This window comes from Lagopus muta, chromosome 19 (genome assembly GCF_023343835.1).
Source record: "Lagopus muta isolate bLagMut1 chromosome 19, bLagMut1 primary, whole genome shotgun sequence".
Lineage (NCBI taxonomy): Eukaryota > Metazoa > Chordata > Aves > Galliformes > Phasianidae > Lagopus > Lagopus muta.
In genome coordinates, this window is record NC_064451.1 from 1,776,255 (window position 1) to 1,798,105 (window position 21,851).

Genomic DNA, 21,851 nt, shown 5'->3' on the forward strand with positions numbered 1-21,851 from the left:
TACAGACAGCGTGCTCTGAAATGTCCTGCTGCCTTTGTCAGTGGGTTGTATCTAATGGGAGCTCTGGCAGCAGACACAGAGCAGGCACATCCCTGCTCTTGAAAGAATTTTTCTTTTATCAGTTGAGCTCTGGCCTCCGTGCAACAGAGTTACATGCCAGCAGCATCTCCCCAGGAGATGAAAGCAGGGGCTTGTTTCAGGAGCAGCAATTTCGCTGCAAGAGCTCCTGCCAGAAGGACTGTGCTCTGATTGCCTTGCCTTGTTCAACAGAGCATGTCCTCAGCCCCCAGATTCTCTCCTTGCTTTGTGATCATTTATTTGTAATTATTAACCGGAAAGAAAAAGGGGTGCTTGGGATTTAGGAAGTATGGGACACCTTTTGGAGGCTTCTTAAGCACATTTAGGATGAGTCTGGCTAGTAGTGCAGTAAGTGGCAGAAGAGGAGAATGGATGCAGAGAGCAGTCCCTCATTTACCTTGCTCAGGTGAGGTTGCAGGGCAGTAATGGCAGTGACAGCAGAGCAGGGTCCTGCTTCAGTTCCTCCTTGAGCTGGTGGTTGCCATTTCTGCTCTCAGTGAAGGGCACGAGCTAGCCAAGCCTGTCTGGAGTGACACATGACAGAAAAGAGTTTTTGCTTACATATAGATTGAGCTTTTCTGGAGTGCTAGGCAATTCTTTGGGTTCTGTTGCATGTTATTTGAAAGTCATCTTTAGGTCATTCGTCTTTGCATACGTTTCCCCATCTGATCTCCCTCCCCATTTCCAGCTGGACTCCACTCTTCCTTCTGATCTCCATTCCCAAGATGCTGGGCTCCTGTCCAGAGATTTCCCAGCCCCTTTCTCTATTCCTCTCTGTGCTCTGGCGTTGCTGCATCCGTACAGCATCACCACGAGCAACCTTCCTCTGTGCTGCGTGTACCAAACACTTGCATCTTCACACGTCACCCTGAAACAGGACAAATCCCCTGTGAAATTGTGCCTGCTATTACAAGAAGCACCCGATCCTTGTTTCTTCTGCCCAGTACCCAGGCTGTTAGCAGGGATGTAGCTCCTGAATTTCCTTCCTTCTCCAGTTGCTGTGGCTGTGTGTGAGGCAGTGGTGGGATGTCACTAAGAGGGCTGTGTGCAGCCTGGCACGGCTCCTGTCCAGGAATGCTGCTTCCTATGGCAGTGTGCCTGTGTTTGTGGGTGCTGTATGCTGGGGAGAAGAGGACAAGAAAGGCTCCAACTGTGACAAGTTGGTGCAGAGTTGTGTGTAGTGTTGTTGTTGTTGAAGTGATGGCCTAAAGGAGCAATGAGGGGGAGAAACGTTTAGGAAGTCATCTTTCAGCAGGCTGGAGGTACGCAGAGAAACAGAGTGGGTTCAAATGTGCTCACTTTTCTGAAGTGTCTGAGTTTACACAAGCATGTTTCATCTTAAAGCTGTTCAGGATGCTGGAGCTGAAGGAACCAGCTTTGCAACCTTGTGTAAGCAGTCATAGAGTCATAGAATGGCTTTGGTTGGAGAGACCTTGAAGGATCATCCAGTCCCAATTGCCCTGCCTAAGGGCAGCCCATTCCACTGCCTCATGGCCCTCTGAGTTAAAAATTTCTTCCTAACATCTCACCTAAATCTCCCCTCTGTTAGCTTAAAGCCATTCCCCTTTGTCCTTTCCCTGTCAGACTGTGTGAAAAATTGGTCCTCCTCCTGCCTGTAAGCTACCTTCAGGTACTGAAAGGCTGCAGTGATAAACTAAGTGATAAGCTAAATAAACCCAAAGCCAATAACCAGGACAAGTCAGTAAGAGATCCCTTTCAGTGCTTTCATTTCTGTCTTATTGGTCAGTGCATTGAAACCAGTACATGTTTTGGAGATGAGGAACTGTTGCACGCTTGGCTGGGAGGTGAAAATCTCCCCAGGGACTGCCCATACAAGGCGGGGAGGTGATATTTGCCAATATAAGCAGCAGTAATCTTTTGTGATTCATTCAAGGGCATCCACACAGTGAAATAAAACCAAACCCAGTGTGATCACATCAAACTCCTCATTTTCTGAATGCGTGAATGTGTAGATGAGGAGATCCTATTCTGGGAAAGGTTCAAGGGAGGCAATCCATGGTGAGGCTAGTCCTGGCCAGCTTAAAATCATGCTCTGAGCAGGAAATGCTTTATAGTAATGAATGTGTGGAAATGAATCCATGCGATGCAGGCACTCTCCAGAAGCAGGTTTGGTGGCATAAGGGCTGCTCCTCAGCATAGTGTCAGTAGCAGAATATCACCCATCCCTGGAGGCATTCGAGGCCGGGTCGGGTGGGATCCTGGGCAGCCTGAACTGATGGAGGGCAGCCAGCCCACAGCAGGGGTTGGAGCTGAGGTCACTTCCAACCTATGAGAAGAAACAATAGGAAAGCAGCAGGAGAATTCAGAGAGGAAAACAAGTTGAGTTACTCTCAGCTCCTGCTTTACACCAGTGCAGATCTGTCACTGAAGTCATTTACACCGGTACAACTGAGAACTTGCCTCAAAGCTTTTCAGCAGCTGAAGGGGATTTATTTTGGATGGAAAGAACGTGTTCGGCATAGCTTGGCCAAATGACACCTACAGTGGACTTGGCAGCTGTTAGCAAGTATCTGTGGGATGTAAACAGCAAAGGGAAAAAGGACGGAAATAGAGCGAGCTGCGGGGGAGCGGAAAAATGGGATGAAGGTGGGGAAAGGAAGTTTGTGCAGCTGTGTGGCTGAGGCTGCAAAGAGTCCATGCAGGTGAGCTGAGTGAGCCGACGTGTTGGCTTTACCTGCACAAGCACCAAGACTTTCTATGCTTAGTTGCTGACAGCCCCATGGCTCCGATCTGTGCAGTCTGCATTTAAACCCATTTGTGATTTGACTCCTTTGGCATGTGGGCACAGCGGGTTCCCCAGTTTGTGTTATGTGTCTGTGTATAAATCCTTCCCTTAATGCCAGCCTTTCCATGCAGTGACCTTACCAGGTAGCCCCATGTTTCCCTGCTTGGAGATGCTTTGCTATTTTTACTTCTTATCCTATCGAAGTTCATCTGTTCTATCACCAGGCTCCATCGTTGCTCTAAGATCCTTCTGCCTCTGTTGACATCAAGGAGGATTTTAGGTTTACTGTCCCAACGGAATTGGTATCATCCTCAAACACTGCCTCCTCATCTGCCCCTTGTCTGTGTGCTGAATGAAATTGCTTCTTTCTGATAACAGCTTGTCTCCATTTGCTCTGCTTTCCATCTTCAAATCCATGATTAGTCCATGTGCTGAGCCATCCCATCATCACAGTCCGGCTGAGCTTCTTGATTCTTCCAGTGATTCTTCTTTCCCAAAGGTCTCTGGAATGCACCCATCCCTGAGTGCTCCAGAACAACGCTGGTGGATGTTGGATGCTCTCCCTTGAAGCCATGCAGACTCTTCCCCCCATGGTTGTTGTTCCCGTGTCGCTGTCCTTCACACTGAAATCAGGGAGACTTTTTTGAAGCCTTCTGCTGCCATTCTGCTTTTTCTGTATTTGGCTCTTGTTTAGCAGTGGAATGGCAGTTCAGCTGGTGTACATTCAACTCCTTTAGAAGGCAATGTTTATGTGTCCATGGTTTCTCAATGGCTGTTTGTCTGATAATGTCTCTTTTTGTTCTTGGTACAGGGGATGCTCCCAGGTCGGGGTTATCAGGGCGCTGATTGAAGCTGGCATCCCCGTGGATATGATTGGAGGAACGTCCATCGGTGCCTTCATGAGTGCTCTGTACGCAGAAGAACGCAGCTACAATCAGATGAGGATCAAAGCCAGGCAGTGGGCCATGGTGAGAACTCCAAATGTTGCATTTCCCTTCTCAGATGAGAGCTTAAACACGAGCATTGGTAGGCAGCAGCCATCCGAGGCAGTGCAGCCGTCTGCATCTGCGTGCCCAAAGGCCTGGCAGGGAGAGAGTGAAGTCCAAAGGTTGCTCCCTGTTGTGCTGCAGCCCCAGGAGTTCCTTGAGGAGAGCAGCATCCACATACTTGGTTTTGCTCTGTGCAACCTCCCCGCTAAGATACGAACGCAGAACGATATTGTTCAAGTGTGTTAGCATGCACTGATTTCTTTTTTGTCTTTATTTGATGTGCTGGAATCTGTTTCCAACTTTCAACAAATGTTTTTTCTTTTGTATAATTTTCTCTCTTTCGTTCTCACATGCTGTCATTTTTCAGTGGAACTGATTGACAGAGGTAATCCTTCTCTTCACTAAATGCAAAACGTGTGATTCATGTTGTAGCCTTAGAGTTCTGGAGTGGTGATGCTCTGCTGCAGGAGAACTGCTTGAAGTTAATACTTATTACAGACAAAGCCATATATTTGTTGTTAAATGAAGGTTTGGGAGGTTCTTTGAAACAGTGACATCTGTGAGTGAATTCATCGTGGGATGTTGGGGGAAGAGGATACTAGCACCAGGTTGCACTGGTTGAATTTGAGTAGTGAACATCTAGCATTGTTTCTGAAGTTTGCTAGTTACAGTACTGTTCAGATTTTGCATTATTTATATGAAAATCAGATTTTAATGTTGGTTTCCTTTTTGAAAGGCAATTCTTAAATTGCATTGAGCTCTGGGTCTGCTTGAATCTTGAGTTTTAGGCTGAACAAGGAGGCATTGCTTGTGCATCAGTACTGTTTGCCTCTTCTAGGTACCTTCCAAGCTATGGAGTGAAGCAGAATTGCTGTATAGCTGTAAGACACCACGTACCTTGTAAGCTAGCTGCTCTGTGGCACTGCAATACACACTGGGAACTGTGCATGTTTGTGCAGTGCCAGTGGGAGGGTGGCTGTGGGAGCTGGGCAGTTCACCTCTGTCACTGGGGGAGTGCAGCTCTTGTGCTGTGCTGCAGAGCTGCCTGTGCTGGGAAGTGCCTGAAACATCAACTGTGACACAGAGCAGTTTGCTGCAATCAGAAGGCTGCGCGATGCGGAGGAGGCTTGAGATTAAGGATATTCAAACCAGTGGTACTGAATCGTTTCAGAGCATTTAACCTTGTGGTCTTTATTTGCTGAGCTTCAGAGCAGCAGTGAGATCGCCCTGCAATGACTCTCCCTGCCTCCAGCAGTCTGTGGCTCGCTGCCTTCTCTCAGCTGCCCTTATGTTTAATGGTCAGGTCGGAGTGCTGGAATTTTCCTCCATGCACTTGTCCAAGGGATGATCAGCTTGCCTGGCGTGCCAGGTCTGTCCTGTGTGTGGGGAGGCAGTGCTGCTGTGTGGGCACCTCAGCCACGGGCTTCTGTGGCACTTCCATTATTGCAGCTCCAGCACTCGCTGGCCTCGGCTGTGATCACATTTGCTTTTACCAGAAATGGTAAAATGAAGAAATTTCTGCTACTGATGGACTTCAAAACAAATTGCAAAGCTGAAAGAAGGTTTGCAAAGGGAAGGACAGGCTTTGGCCCAGCGGTGCGTTCCGGCCGTTCAGGTGTTTGTCCCTTGAAACCTGTATTAAGGTTAATGTCCTCTGTTAGAGCAAGTATTTCTCGTTATTAATGAAGAATGGATTTCCTTCAGGTTTGTATGATTGTGCTGTCAGGTCTGTGTTTAAACCAGAAATTACAGAAGGGCTTGAGAACAGAACAGCCCGCTCTGCTGGAAGCCTTCTCCCTGCTGGCAGCCTGCTCTGAGCTCCAGCCAGGAAAGTGTTCGTGTGCTACAGTGAAGAAAGCAGTGCAGCCCCCCTCCCCGAGCTCAGATCACAGCTCATTTACAAGGTAGTTTGAGGTATTAAATATATATGTGTTGTTATTTTTTGCCAGTGGCTTTTGTGAGTTATTCACAGAATCACAGAATGGCCAGGGTTGGAAGGGACCTCAAGGATCACGAAGCTCCAACCCCCTGCCACACGCAGGGCCACCAACCTCCCCATTTCAGAGCAGCCCAGGCTGCCCAGGGCCCCATCCAACCTGGCCTTGAACACCTCCAGGGATGGACGGGGCATCACAGCCTCTCTGGGCAGCTGTTCCAGCACCTCACCACTCTCTCTGTCAAGAACTTCCCCCTGACATCCAACCTCAATCTTCCCTCCCTCAACTTCAAACCATTTCCCCTTGTCCTGCTGTTATCTCCCCTTTCAAAGAGTTGATTGCCCTCCTGTTTGTAGGCTCCCTGTAGGTATTGATAGGCTGCCATGAGGTCACCCCGCAGCCTTCTTTTCTCCAGGCTGAACAAGCCCAGCTCCCTCAGCCTGTCACCTGTAGTGGAGGTGCTACAGCCCCCTGCTCATCTCTGTGGCTCCTCTGGACTCTCTCCAACAGCTCCCTGTCTTTTTTGTACTAGGGGCTCCAAATCTGGACGCAGTGCTGCAGATGGGGCCTCACAAGAGCAGAGTACAGGGGGAATTATTCCCGATTGCATTGTGATGCAGCAGCTGTAGGTTAAGTGAGGAGAGCAACTGCTGTCCCCAGCACCCTACAGGAGCAGGGCAGATCTGCAGAGCACACACACAAGATCCAGAAATGAGCAGGCAGAGAAGGGGCTGCTTCCCTTAGTGGCAGCTGAGCAGATCAGCGCTCCCAGTGCTGCAGTCCCGGCTCTGTTCCTCCAGAGCTGCATCCCAGGCAGCAGTGCTGCTCTGCAGGGGGGCTTTGAGGAGGGACCCCAGCACTGCGTGCTGCTCCAGTGCTGCTTCTGTGCTGTGCAGCCTGCAAGCTTTTGCTGGTGGTTATTGCTGGCTCTGTGTGTGTCAAACCTCACGGCAGAGAGGCCGCAGCCCAGGGGGGGATTTGAGATGTCTCCGTTGTGATGGATTAGGTAACTCTCGTTGGCTTTCTTCTTTTTTTTTACACCATCAAAACAAATGCTGGTATTTGTCCTGCAGTCATTTCTCTTCCCTGGTATTTTTAGAAATGGGCAGATCTGTAGTACTGCACTTTAGGGCTGGGAGAAGGGAATTTTTTAACCAGACGTGTTTTCTGCACCTAATGAAGCAGCAAAGAAATGACTTTATTTGTGCTGTCACAGAGGGGTCTGAGAAGCAGCAGTCAGGTTGGTTGCTGTATAGTGCCTCTGTTTTCCTTCTGTCTCTTTTTTTAAGCAGCAGGACTAAAACTAAACAAACAGGCAGACACAGCTTTCATGTTAACAGAGTGCTGGGGATTTATTTTTTTTTACAGGAGGATATTTCAACGTATTCATATTTCATAAAGAATGGAATATTCTGTTGTGGAAAGGAACAGGATTATGGGAATCTGCAGTTAAAAGCTTCCAGCAATGAGAACAGTGTTAAGAATTGCTGGGTAGGATCCCGCAGCCATTTGCTGTCTGTGGGCTGAGGCTGTGCTTGCACGACAGCTCACTTTGATGTAAGCTGGGCTTCCTGAGGTTGCAACTGTACAGTGAGGTGATCTGGCCCAATTTAATCACTTTTTTTTTGACCTTTTGCCATGCTGCTTTGTGGCCAGCCCAGCCCTGGAGCTGTTCCTCTAGCAGGTGGCACGGGAAGGAGGGATGCAGGCCAGGTTGAAGGCAGTATGCATGGCTGGGAGGGGATGGATGCAGCGCCACATGGGGCGGATTTGGCGTGGGGCTGCTGCTGGGAGTCAGGGTGAAGCATGAGGAGGGGGTGCAGCAGGGTCCCCCTGGGGTCCACCTTGGGACTGGTGCTCTGCAGCATCTTGATCAGTGGCACAGGCAGTGGGATCGAAGGCATCCTCAGCAGTGTGCAGATGACGTGGAAGAAGGAAGGGATTCCATTCAGAGGCACCAGGGTGGGGCTGGGGGCTGTGAGGGCGCCTCCAACCCAAACATTGGGTGGTTTTTATTTGTCTTTCGTGAATTCCTTTGCCTGCTACCCTGATTTACTTTGTGTGCCAGTTCTTCCTCTGCACAACAGCAGCTACAAGGGATGGGTCCATGCAAACAAAGGCAGAGCATTAGATGAGAAGGCAAATGCTGAGCTCAGTTGGCAGGAAGAGCAGGCAGAATATTATGGGAAAGATACCTCCTGGCCAGAGGGGTCAAAAAAAGGTGAAGGGAGTGTTGGTTGCTGAGGCGTAGTCCTGATTCATTGCAACAAAATGTACCAGAGGCTAAAGCAACCTCATGTGCACAGAGAACCCTGAAGAAATAAGAACTTAGTTATACATTTTATGTAAATAAATGAGCACATTTTGTCCTTTAAACAGGGCTGAAAAGTTAGAGGACGTGCACTGGCTGTGTGCAGGAGGGGCTGGAGGAGAGCCTGGGCCCCACAGGGGTTTGTTGCTTTTTAACAGCATCTTAAGTGTTATCGACTGGTGGTGAAGGTTTTACTCACTGGGTTTGTCTGCTTGCAAAATCTAAATCAGGACAGACTGCTTTTCCCTTTCTCAGCTGACCATCATTCCCTCTGTGATTGCCTTTCAGGTGGAATTCTATGTTCCAGACTGCTGATAAAAAGCAGAAATATAAGTTGCTTTTCTGTTGTTGTTAAATCTTAGATTTGTTGTAGTAAGAGGAGCAGGAGGAATCTGTTTTCCACATACCTATAGCTGTGACAGCTCATCTTTACCATTTGGATTGTATTACCTGGGGTGCTGAAATTAACCCCAAACGAAGCATCATCATTTGGGAAATTCAGATCCTGGGTTGCACACAGAATCCAGAACCAATCACTTTGAAAGGTGTTGTTAACCCGTCCTGCAGCTGCCTGCAGCTTTTTGCCAGCTAATGGTTGTGCAGGTGGCACAGTAATGTCACAGCATCAGAGCATCTCACCTGGAACTCATTCCCTTTCCTCCTGTCTCCTTTGCTGCCCTCCCAGCTGGCTATGGCTTCAAAATGCTCCATTTGGATTTATTATCTCTACAAATTTTTTAATAGTTCACCTTTAAATCTGAGCTTCCTCTTTGTCTCTTTCTGCCCTTGGGATGAATCTCTCTCACTGTTTGTGTGAGTAACGTTCCCTTGTCTCTTAACTTACTTGTTTTGTGCATTCCATCGCTTGTTTCACTGACAGCGTGCAGCCCAACCCTGAAGAGGGGCGACATGAAATTCTGGATTCCTGCTGTTGTAGTTTAAAATGTTTTTACACTGGCACAGGTTGCCCAAGGAGGCTGTGGATGCCCCATCCCTGCAGGCATTCAAGGCCAGGCTGGATGTGGCTCTGGGCAGCCTGGTCTGGTGTTGGTGACCTGCACACAGCAGGGGGTTGGCACTGGATGACCACTGTGCTCCTGTGCAACCCAGGCCATTCTGTGATTCTGTGATAATTTTTCTACTCCTGCTTTTAACTGTATTACTTGCAACAAATTTTTCCCATACCCTTGCTTTTTTTTTTTTTTTTTTTTTAAACATCTGGGTGAAAAAAAAGCCCTGGGGTCACCCTGGTATTGACACCAGTTTGTAACGGTCCTGCACCAAAGAGCAAACTAGGCAGAGGTACCAGTTCAGTTCTTTTTGCCTATTCTCACCTGTGTTTCTTGTTGTTCCACTCTTTCCCTGTCTCTCCCTTGCTGAAATTCCTTACCCATGGAGGAGCTTTTAAAAGTCCCTCCCAGTGGGAGCCGTTCCAAAGGGCTGTGTTCATCTGGAGGATGGTCGGTGCAGTGGATGCAGCTGTTCTCAGGTGGCCGAGGGGGGTGGATGGCAGCAGCAGCTCTCATTTGTGAGAATATTAAGAAATAGTCATTAATTAGAAAGCTTTTGTTCATGTACAAAATTACTGCAAGCCTTAACTGCAGGTAAAATATAGAGACTGTGCCATATATAGGTCATTTGCAACAAGGATAGCCTGCTGTGTGCTGCACCCTTTGGAAACACCCTTCTTCGGTATCAAGTAATGGAGTTTTTGCAAATTCTTCTTTCCTGGAACTCAATGCTCTGAGCACCACCAGAGGCCAAATCCCCATTTTAAGTACCAAACCAATTCCACGTGACCCTTAGGCTGGGGTGGGACGTGCAGTTTGGATGCACAGTCATCCCCCTGTGTGAGCAATGCTAACGGGTTGCTCCTTGGCCCCGTGCTGAGGCTCTCAGCTTCTCCCACATCTTCTCTTTGTGCGCTTGCTTTTCCAGACTCTTTTTCCCCTTTATTGTGCATGGCTGTGTTTCCTCTGGGTAGATAGATCATATATGCTTAAAAGCAGCTGGGCACAGCAATGTAGGCTAATCCTTCACATCACTGCTAGAGTAAAGCAAACACCAGATGTTGATTGCAGAGCTTTAAATAGATGCAGGTTTTTAGAGGCTTCTTCATGCTGTGGGGGTCGAGCTGAATATGCTGCCCATGTCTGCCAATGTTTGTTAAACTGCAGAGCAACTTGGAGGATAAAATATTTCATCTAATATAAATGTTTATTTTTTCTAGTGAGGCCTTTTTTGATTATAAAAGAGTAAATTCATAGAATCATAGAATGGCCTGGGTTGAAAAGGAGCACAGTGGTCATCCAGTTGCAAGCCCCTGCTGTGTGCAGGGTTGCCAACCAGCAGACCAGGCTGCCCAGAGCCACATCCAGCCTGGGGGATTCCTCATGGTTTGTTTTTGTCTTCAGCTGTGTGTTAACTGAATCTGGTGTGTGTTCAGACACAGCATTTCGTTGGGCTTTATCAGATGCTGAGTTCCATAGCACGGTTACAGGACTGATGTGGCCATAATGCTGGTTGGGTTATCAATTGCATTGAAATCATTTCATCTGTAGGTTAGCGTGTGGTTGTGCCACATCTGAAATGGAGAGGAGGGGAAGAAAAGGAAGAGGAAACCATGAGAGCTGAATTACAGCATGTGTGTTGGAAGAGACACGGCTGCCAGTGCCTGCCCACTGCTGTGGTACAGTGGTGTGTGCAGTGCTTGAGGAAACCAGTGGGATCTGTATCTGACCTGTATTACTGATGGATGGGTTTCCTTTCCATGCAGGCAAACTGCGTACATTAGGGTAAATCCTAAACACACTGTAGCTTCAACTCAGAAGGGAGGTAATCAATAATTTATTTCTATTATTAAAATAATTTGTACCATTTGTGTGCATTTGTTAATGCACCCATGGAGTTGGAGTCCAGTTTGGATTTCCTGGTAGAAGGGACACAAATGCACAGTCCTCCATAGCCTCACTGCAAACCAGTGCAGAGCTTGGTGCCTTTTGGTGTGCATTTATGATACTGTACAGGGATTTATTGGTTGTGGATTTGTAGTTGTTTTTCTGTCCCCTTGATGACTTTTGCACAGCAGTAGCAATGCTTCCCACACGTCTGCTGTAGAGTCTGGAATGTGCCCTCTCTCAACTTGCATGTGAATGGTATGAATTACTTGAAATGTTTTTTGCTTTTTTTTCTTTTTAGGTTATGAATTCAGTGTTTAAGACTATTGTAGACTTGACGTATCCAATAACCTCAATGTTTTCTGGAGCAACTTTTAACAACAGCATCAGCAACATCTTCAAGGATAAACAGATTGAGGTAGGTTGCTTGCTGTACTGTGCACACATGTATGTGGCTGCACTGCATTCTGCTGTGAGAAATGTCTTTTGTCCATTCTAGTTTTAGGTACAGGGCTGTGGGATGCTGGAGAACACACTGCAACCAGGAATGTCATGTTATGGTGGATGTTCATTCATCTTGGTGAATTTAGGAATACACAAGAGCAATAGTTTCACTACTCCTGTTTGACAGAGGGACCCGTTTGGCTGAGAGCAAAAGTTCAGTTGTCCCTGGAGTCAAATTGCCAAGATGGTTTTATAGTTGGGTTACAGAATGTGACTCTGAGAGACCCTTACAGCACCTTACAGAAGAATGCTGTTAACAGGACAGCAATGGCTTCATGCTCCGTTGGTTTTTGAAGACTGTGGGCTTATGAACAGCCTATTGAAAGCTGAGATAACATCCAGGCTTTCCCTGCTCCACACACAGTGCTGTGATCGCCGGGTGCTGTGTGCTCTGTCTGAGCTGACACCCTGTGCCCAGTCCTGCTTCCCTCCAGCTGCAGCTTGTGAAGTCAGTTATCAGTGGTTGTTTCTCCACCACTGGGCTCGCAGGAGATTTGGGTACCTTGCAGTCTTACCTCATTACAGTCTTAACCACATTATTCCTGTGTTTGGAATCCTTGTGATAAAAGATTCATAAATATATTTAAAACACACTGACAATTTGCTGCATAATCTGAAACATTCCCTACGTAAGTGCAAGGATGAAAGTAAATGATTAATCATCACATGGGGCTTAAAATAGTGTTGTGCTGTGCAGGTTTTAGTGATAAGACCCGAGACTGGCATTATTGTTGTTGTTACTTGGATGGCAGAGCCATCCTGCTAGCTCTCCAGCCATGCACATCCCTTCCTGGAGCACTCCAGCTTCTATATTTGGTTTCAGCAGTGCCTGATAGGAAAACCAGAGCGTTGGGTGACTACAGCAGCTCTGTCTGTCCGGTTCGATGCAGCGGAGGAGCCGCAAAGCATTGAGATCTTCATGGTGCTGCTGAGCTCTGCCTTCTCCCAGTTAACCTGGTGTGAATTATGGCATGGTGTGCTGCAGCGTGAGCCGTGGGGCTCTGGAGGAGCCATGGAGCACTGAGGAGAAGTGAATGGCAAAAGGAGGAATGCCTCCTGAGCTTGGCTGGTTCTTGCTCCCCCTGGTTTACTACCATCGTTGCAGTCAATTTATTGTACTTGCCTTTGAGGTGCAGTGATTTCTTCCCTACCTTATGATTTTTATGTATTACAGCTGTAATTCTGTGATCTGTCCTAACCTTGTGGTCGTAGGAAGGGAAGTTTGTCCAAGAGAAATCCAGCTCTGAGGCATACATAGCATCACCTCTGAGTGCAGTGCCACAGGGCAAACCCTTCAGGCTGTGACTGTGGATGTCTTCCAGCTGATAGAGAGAGATGTGTGCCCCTGCAAGGAAGGAGGCATTCACCTCTAGTTGCAATTCATACTGTCAGTGCTGGTTAGCCAGGCACGTCAGTGGAAAGACAGAAGCTGAAAGCTGCCTAAGTGTAAAGGGTAATTTATAAAATGACAAAAGCTAAATTAAAAAGCATTAAGCATTGAAGAAATGTGTTCTTAAGCATTATTTTAAGGTGTCCCAGACTCCAAATTTCTGTACTTCTTCAATAGTTGGAGTGCTTTTGATGATTTCCAACCAGAAATAAACATTAGCAAGAGTTGATTACAGCCCTAACAACCTAGGTTCTACTTGGTGCTTGGCTCCATCCCAGCCGTGTTCTTGTTGGACACAGCAGAACCTGAGAAGTTTCTGCCCATAGGGATATGTTGGGTGCTGACCCTTGTGCCCTGGTAAGAGCTTAGAATTAAGAAGTGGAGCCTTTTTACTTATCCTGCACTGAGGTGCATCCTGCATTTCTCCCACATGCCCTCATCTCTGCTCCACATTACAGCCAGGGCATGTAACCTCTTACACAGAACTGTTATTTCTGTCATTGAAAGGGAGGTTTTCATTTTCTCCAGCACTTGCTCTCTCTCAGCTCTTGTTAATAGATGTCTTGGGATCCCAGCAGAGCTGTCTGTGGAGCCCTGGTTACAGCAGCCCCCATGGTTGCCACTAGAGATGTCAGCCAAAGGCTCTGGAAGAAGAAACCAGGCTGTTCTGTCAGGAAAGCACGAACAGAAAGCCAGGCAGTGCCCACGAAAGATATAAGCAAAATACACAGTTACTGTTACTCTGAAACTACCCACCCCTGGTGGAGGGAGGCAGCCTTTGCTGTGGTAAGAGTGCTGACATCTGCAGGAGATGCTCCTCATCTGCCATTAAAACAAGTTATGCAGAAGCCTGGCATCCAGGCAGACTGCAGGGTGCTGGTGGTGGGATAGGAATCATCCTTTCACATAGGGACCCAGAGGCTTCACTTGAAGAGCAGCAAGCTCTCTAGCCTCAATTCAGAGCCTTAGATCTTCAGCTGCAAGCTGCAGTGTTCCTTTGGGAAGAGTTGAGGTGTCAAATTGAAGCATGTATGGCAGAGCTCTGTGGGGTCTTCTCCTTGGACACCTTGCAAAGCTTCTGGATGTGGTCTGGGCCCCATCCCTGGGTGTCTGTGCTGGGGCAAGTGGGACCAGGTGGACCCAGAGGTGCCTCCAGCCTCAGCCATGCTGTGGTTTTGTGCAGCAGGGTACCTGGCTCTGGGGCTTTTGTCCCTCATGCCAGGCACACGGAATGCTCTTGCAGACCATCTCAGCTGGAGGCTCAGGTCTGAGGAATCAGGAAAGCAAGATTTTCTCAAGTCTTGTTTCAGAATTGGATAATATTCCTTCTCCTAAACAAATGAAGCTGTGTAAGAAATGCCAACGTTACGACTGCATGATGGGTCTTGGTTTTATCTCCTTCATGCAGGCATTTGCATGAATATGGAAGGAGGCGTAACGTAGGCTTCTTTCCCTGTTCCTGTATCTTTGCTTAAAATGCTCTGAGATCTGTGATCATCAGAATATCTTCAGTGTGGAGAGGTCCCCCAATGCTCTTGTAGCCACGCTTTGTGGATCCTCCCTCCCATGGCATTTGCAGCAGATGGGCTGTAATACTTGAGCAGCATCTGCTAGTCCTGCCCAGTTCCAGCGTCTTTGCAGAGCTGCTTGAGAGAGTGAACTCACCAGGAGAAGGAAAAAAACCAAACACAACAGAATTGCTTGACAGTTGAGCCTTTCCTCTGGGAGAGCACCAAAACATGCACCACAAATACCAAAGAGGGAGCACTGCTCAGCTTGTATTGATAGCTGCAGTCCAAACCCTTGCTTGGCTTTGGTTCCATCGAAGCTGTGCCAGACGAGGCTCAGTGCTGTGGTGGAGAGCAGGAAGCTGCCCTCCCATCCAGGTTTCCCAGCAGTGAGATATGAGCACAAGCATAGAAACCAATGAGAGCTCACCCCCAAGGAACAGAGCTTGTTGATTTTTATCTTGCCTGTGTTTAATAAATGTGTGAAGAACTTGGCTAGGCCATTCTTTTCATGTGTTATCCTGTTTATTAGGTAGGTTATGCTCCACACTTTGCTGCTATTTTACCCTGCAATATCTCAAGAAACTTCTGGGGTCATCTTGAAGATCAGCCTTGCAGGATGTTCCTATAGGTCATGCTGCAAGCTTAGTGCTGCCTTGGACTCCAGGCAGCTCTGGGTCTCAGCAGTACTGCTCTGCATCCTCTGCTGAAATGTCCCCTTGCTTCACCACCATGCAGTACAACTTGCAAGCCACATAGACACATAAGATTGCTCAGAGGACCCAGTCTTGTGTCCTGAACCTCTTTTTGTCTCTTGGGTTCTGGGATTTCAGGAAGTGAAGTGTGGAAGATAGTGAAAAATACTTGGTCCAGAAGGAAAAAAAAATGTTTTTTTTCTGCTTTGGTTCTGCATGAGATATTTGAATAGGAAACAAACTGATGAGCGTAAGCACAGCACTGATGGGGTTTCTCCAGACATTTGTCTCAGCTCTGTCAGGATACAAACGCTGTTGCTTTGGTTTCTAAGTTAGGCACTGGTTTTAGTTTATGTGCAGGGGTGCAGATTCAGTGACGTTAGGCTCTCCTGTGTTGCAGGATCTGTGGATTCCTTACTTCACGATCACAACTGACATCACTGCCTCAGCAATGAGGGTCCACACTGATGGTAAGTGTGCAGGCAGCTGCTCCTGCTGCAGTGTGTGGGAATGGTGGGGCACTTCAGCATCAGCCCTTGCCCCTGCAGCTCTCTGACCCTTTACATTTTTCTTTCCTTTTGTTTCTCCCTCCTCTGTTATTTGCTGAGCACCAAACTGTGGTTGTACACATAACAAGGAACAGAGCTGTGGGGAAGAAATGAACTGAGATGCTGAATTCACTGTTTAGAGAGCAAATGGGTCCGCTGGTGCCATTCTGTGTCCTTAAAACATTCTGTGAAGTGCAGGTGTATTAACAATAAATCAGAATGAATGCAACCAAAGCAATTTAAGATTCAAATTCTCCATAAATGAAGATGTATTCCCAATAAAGAGGCCTGAAGCAGAAGCTGGGTTAGGCTGTCGTTTGTGTCCAGTCCTCTTTATTTCTCTGGTGGAAAATTAATTCAGTTTACAGTGACTAACCAGAGGAGAAAGATCTGAGCTGTCTGCTCTGCTGTCAGGATATGGTGGCAGCCCTGTGGGATATTTGCTTTAGCTTTTGTCTGGCTATTTAGGGTAATGGTGCAGTGAGTCAGGCATCAGCGAAGATGCTTCAAGCCTTCCAGGTGCCCCAGGTATTTCTGTGGGTAGAGGAGAGGTTTCTGCTGCCACGTCTGTGATGTTCTATCTTTTGTGCTGGCTGTCCTTCAGTAGGGTTGTCCCTTCCTGCAGCCCAGATGTGGGCCACAGAGCCATGAAACCACACTGAACCCTGGGGCATTGGCAGCGAAGGACAACCAAGGGGGGCTAAGAGGGGCTAACCCACGGGGGCTGAGGCACACAGGAGGGGATTTACCTTCTGTAGAGGTTATTCTTTTCCAGTTCCACAGCAGGTTAGGCCAGTGAAGTTCCAACTCACCTAAAGGTGCTGCTAATAAGACACAAGGCTGACAGTATTGACCTGTGCTAAGCAGTAGGAATGCTTAGGTCATAATTAGAGCGAGAACCATTATGTATTTTAAAAAAGCAAAAAAAGTCAATTGCTGGTTTACTGGGAAGAGTTGTTTGTTTGAAACACTGAGTAGTTAATTACTGAGAAGTGAGCCAACACTTCAGTGCTTGTTTATTTTTGATATTTTAAAGCTTCGTTTCTCAGACACGACTCAAGCATCTTTGGAAATGCAGCATCATCCAAATTCAGCTGTTGCAAATGTTACCAAGAGAAATCAGTAAATAAGAACCTTAAAGCAGAATGTCTTACAGGAAACAGAGCCAATCAATTTCTACTTGATTAAGCTTTGTTTATAACAGCTTAAAAGATGTCAACTTTCTTCTTTACAGCACTGTTAACAGAAATGTGCTCAGCAAAGATAAGATCTGAACCTGGTGCCAATACGTGGTGGTGAAGTGGAGATGTTTGCTTCTTGCAGAGCAGGGCAAGCAGAATTCCTGGGCTTCTGCAATCCGTATTTTTTATGTTCAGCTGCTGCTGAAAGCCTGTTTTCTGTGTATCTTTGTGGAACATAATGGCTTTAGCTGCACTTAATCTACTTATTCTTCCTATTCCTTTCTCCCTGGGAGAAGCCTTTTCCTTTCCTTACCAGTGTAAGCTCAACAAAGCACTAAAGATGATCCCTGCAGTCAGGCATATGCTGACATCTCCTTACAGGCCATGAATACGAGACGTGTCCTTAAAACCCTGTTTCCTAAGGCTTTTGCCTGGCCGTGGGTCCAAATGGCCTTTCTGATTTATTTTTTTCCTAGCCAGTATTATGGTATAAAATATAATAAACTGCTTTAATCACATCCTAGCAGTATTGTCAGGAGCACCTCCGTCTTCCGATCCTTGTAGTGAGTGTCAAGGCCGGCCCCAGCTCTGGCAGCACATGAGTGCTGTTGCTGCTCCGTTTCTCTCCTGCAGGCTCTCTGTGGAGGTACATCCGTGCCAGCATGTCTCTCTCTGGATACATGCCCCCGCTCTGCGACCCGAAGGACGGGCACCTCCTGATGGATGGGGGTTACGTCAACAACCTGCCTGGTAGGTGCCCACGTGGGGTGGGGGAGGCTGCTGAGCACACACTGCAGCCTGCAGGACTTTCCTCTCGTCGTTGCTTTCCAAAACAGCAAGGATCAACACTGCAGCCACCTTTAATCTCACGGTGGTTACCAGCAGTCGCTGTTTGCTTTCCCAGGTGTTTGTGTTACTGTGGCTTTATTAAGGCTGTTCCCTATTATGGACTATTTCCTGATACTCATATTCCAAAAACGTAATTCCAAGCTCATTTTGAATTTATTATAGTGCTCACTGCAAGGAGAGAGCAGAAGTGAACTCAGGCACATAGTCCTTGTTCCTTTTCTAAAAGTATCACATGAATAGCAAATGATTCTGAGAAAGCAAGAGTATTAATTGCTCGTTATTCAGCCTGGTGACTGTACTGGTAGAACATGCTGCATCAGAGCACTCGCTGGAGGACTGTTGGAAGTAAATGGTTGTTGGTATTGAAAGCAGCCAAGTAACATTATTTTTTCTTTATTGTCCAGCTGTGAGTTTTAACTGTAACGTAGCCATAGAATTGAAACAGTATTTCAGTGGTTCTGTTAAATGAGATGCCAGTGTGTCTTGGAGGAGCTGGCGGGATGCATGAGCTGTGGAGCGGGGGCAGCCCCATGCCAGCGTGCGGCTCCTGCGCCAGATGTCAGCTTTGTCCTTGCTGCCAGAAGGGGTGGGGATGGTGGCTGAGCTGCGTGCCCAGAGCCTGAGAGGTTTTGCTGGTCTTGGTTAGATGGAATCATCAAGGTTGGAAGAGATCGTCAAGTCCAACCATCAGCCAGTCCCCACCATGCCCACTGACCATGTCCCTCAGTGCCACGTCCATGAACGCCTCCAGGGACAGAGACTCCACCGCTCCCTGGGCAGCTGTGCCAGTGCCTGGCTGCTCTTTCAGGGAAGAAATGTTTCCTAACACCCAACCTGAACCTTCCCTGGCACAACGTGAGCCCATCATCTCTCGTCCTATCGCTGTTACCTGGGAGCAGAGGCTGACCCCACCTCACACAGCCACCCCTCAGCAGCTGCAGAGCACGGCCATCTCCCCTGAGCTCCCCTTCCCCACGCTGACCCATCCCAGCTCCCTCAGCTGCTCCCCATCACACCTGTGCTCCAGACCCCTCACAGCTCCATCCCATCTCTGGACATGCTGCAGGGCCTCTGTGTCTGCACTGCAGTGAGGGCCCAGCACCAGCACAGCACTGAGCTGTGGCCCCACCAGTGCCGTACAGAGGGACGATGCCCTCCTGCTCCTGCTGGCTGCACTGCTGCTGACACAAGGCAGGCTGCCGTGGGCCTTCTTGGCCACCTGGGCACACTGCTGCTCACCTGCTGCCGGCTGTCAGCTCACACCCACAGAGCCTTTTCCTCCGTGCAGCTTGCCAGCCGCTCTGCCCCAGTCCTGTAGTGCAGCATGGGGCTGTTCTGAGCAAAGCGCAGCGCTCGGCACCTGCTCTTGTTGAAGCTCATACAACTGCATTATTCTGCTCCCCATCTCTGCCTCTCAGTTCAGGGGAGTGAGTGCCCTGAGGATGGATAGCTGCTGGCGTGGGGCAGAGGTAGAACTGGGGTGTAGGACAGCTGATGTGGAGCGAGACTGGAACCCAGAATGGACCAAGTTGTGTGAATTCACTTGTGCTTATTTGGGGTGCATTCTATGGCAGGGCTGTTGTCATGGGCAGGAAGCACTGGAAGGTAAGGTGAGTCATGAAGGTGACCATGATAGGAGAGATGTGTGGTGTTGTTGCATTTTGTGTACAGATCAGAGGAAATCTAAGTTAGAGACTACATCTGAGCATCCTAAATCGTTTAGGTGTTCAAACCCAACCTACATTTTCTGATCAGGGCGGTGTTTGCCTAAAAAACAGAAATAGAAATAACACAGAGTGGACCCCCACAGTTTTCCACTGACTTTGCTGTGTGTGCCTGTAAGCAAAAGCATGAATTGCAAATTGAGATGCTGTTTCCACCTGTACATATTGGAAAGTGCACAAAGTGTATATGCAAGTGACACAAAGAGGAAAAGATACAATAGACTGAACCAGCCCAGTAATATAAATCCAAGTTACAGAACAGATCTGATTAAAATGTGTATCTAAATTAAGCATATAAATTGGCTCTTCAAAGCTGTGGTTTTCCTACGCATAACTATTCTCGAAATTGCAACTATCTTGGACTCTGGGGGCGTGGAGGAAATATAAATGCACTGTGTGAGGTGTGTGTCCTTCTCTCCCCTCCTTTGGCACTTTCCTAAATTCTCGCCCATATCCAAAGGCTGCAGCTAGTTCTCTTTCTACCGACCTTGAAGTGGGAGGTGTTGCTTCATTTCTCTCCCACTTTAAATATGAATCTTCCTCCTGGATCCAAAGCTTCTTGCAGACTGAAATCCTCCCAGCCTCTCCTTGCTGTCTGCTTCTTTTGCTGCTCCTTTTCTTCATTGTCTTCGCTCTGCAGGGTTTCACCTCTGCACTGCTGACTCCTCTTTACAGCCATCACCGCTTGTTTCCTCTCCAGGTCCCCCAGATCTTTGTTTCATGGGAATGCTTTCATGTTGCCCCCGGTTGCACCAGACCAGCTGTTTGTGCTGTGCTTCTCTTCTGCCTGCTTGCAGGTTTGCTGATGCCTTCACATTGGTTCTGGTGCCAGAATGGTGCCAGAGTGAGTTGGGTCAGCCTGCCCTTCTGGGGAAAGCTTCCCCCACTGATGGGGTTCCCCAGGAGTTCAGCGGTGTGGCCTCACCCCGCAGTGAATTGGGGGCTGTGTGCTGCACGCTGGGATCTCACAGTTGGAGTGGAGCAGGTGGGGCAGGAGTGTACCTGGGGAAATGGTGTTGTGACAGATGTGCTGCAAACATTTACATCTGGAGCTGCTCAAGGAGATGCTCGCGGTGTGCGCCATGTCAGGTTCTGTCTTGAGCAGTGTGTATATAAGCTGTGTCTGTGCGGCGCTGGAGTTGACATCACTGTTGGAAGCGTACTGAGGTGACCTTTTCTTCCCCACTAGCTGATGTGGCGAGGTCCTTGGGTGCTAAGGTGGTGATAGCCATCGATGTGGGGAGCCGGGATGAGACCAACCTCACCAACTATGGCGACTGCTTGTCTGGCTGGTGGCTGCTCTGGAAGAGGTGGAATCCACTGGCTGAGAAAGTCAAGGTACCGCAGACTGCACTGCAATATCACCTAGTTTTATGGGCAGAGCAGGAAGCTTTCTCTTGACTATTCAGGAACCTGTGGCAGATCAGATCATTTCTTGAATTTGAGCACGTGCTTTTGGATGAAGCAAGACAGGCAGTGCTGTGACACTGAGGAAAACGGGCCATCACAGAAGAGGGGTAGAGCTCTGTCTGGGGAGGGGAGTGTGGGCTGCAGAGGCGGTGGATTTGGGAGAGCACGGAGCCCTTTCCTGGTGGGTGGTTAGTTTTGATGAAGTCAGAATTTACAGGCTTTACTTATGAAGTAATAACTTTGTCCAGTCCAGTGTTTGTATCCTAGCATCTCTGAGCTGCTGACTAAGGAGGTTTTAGCAGCAGGCACTAATTAACGTTACAACTACTGCTCATATATACACACTGGGCTGCAGAGTACGATTTTTTTTCTAGCTGCATGCAGTCAGGCCAGCTCTATTGTAAATCCTTCTGCATTTCCTCAATTATCTGGCTTTGCAGTGCTGCCCCAAGGGAATGCTGTTTTTTTTCTTCTCCTAACTGCAGTTAACATGTTGCCTTGTGGCAATTGGAATTAAAATACTTGCTTCCCAAAGTCAGGGAAAATATTACAAGCTGTGAGTACTGCTCTGTAATCTCAAGTTTTTTCCTCTAATTACTCTCTTCTCTGAAAAGTTCTCATCTCCCTGAGAAGCAGCCTGGCTTCCCTTATGGAGGCAATGCAGCTGCTGAGTGCCGTGCTTTGTCTCAGCAGAGTTGGCCATGCTGCTTCCAGCAAGTAGTGGGAACGTGTGGCTGCTGAAATAAAAGACCTTGGCTCCTCTTAGTAGTGCCCAGTGAAATGTTACAACTCTCCTTTCTTTAAATCTGTGGAACACTGGAGTGGATCATCCAGAGTGGCTGTGGAGAAGTCTCCACTTGTGGAGCTGCACCAAAACCCAGCTGATGTGGTCCTGCTCAGCTGACCCTGCCTGAGCAGGGGGCTTGGACCTGGCAATAGTGAGAGGTCTGTCAAGCTCAGCGAGTCTGTGGTTCTGTGAAATCTCTGCCCTGGTTCGTAGAGGTCTGTTGAAGAACCACTGTGCCCCTCTCACCTGAGCTCACATCTTTCTTAAGTTACCACCCCTGTCTTGAAATGGAAGATT

General features: G+C 48.0%; 1 protein-coding gene across 1 annotated transcript in view; it reads left to right on the plus strand.

The window, feature by feature from the left end:
• The window catches only part of PNPLA7 (patatin like phospholipase domain containing 7), a 117,070-nt gene that overhangs the window by 81,039 nt on the left and 14,180 nt on the right, over positions 1 to 21,851 (plus strand). The window contains exons 27-31 of the mRNA XM_048965727.1: positions 3,636 to 3,792; positions 11,260 to 11,376; positions 15,456 to 15,525; positions 17,418 to 17,534; positions 20,547 to 20,695. Of these exons, the coding sequence (XP_048821684.1) occupies positions 3,636 to 3,792; positions 11,260 to 11,376; positions 15,456 to 15,525; positions 17,418 to 17,534; positions 20,547 to 20,695 (610 nt within the window). The remainder of the gene's footprint in view (positions 1 to 3,635; positions 3,793 to 11,259; positions 11,377 to 15,455; positions 15,526 to 17,417; positions 17,535 to 20,546; positions 20,696 to 21,851) is intronic.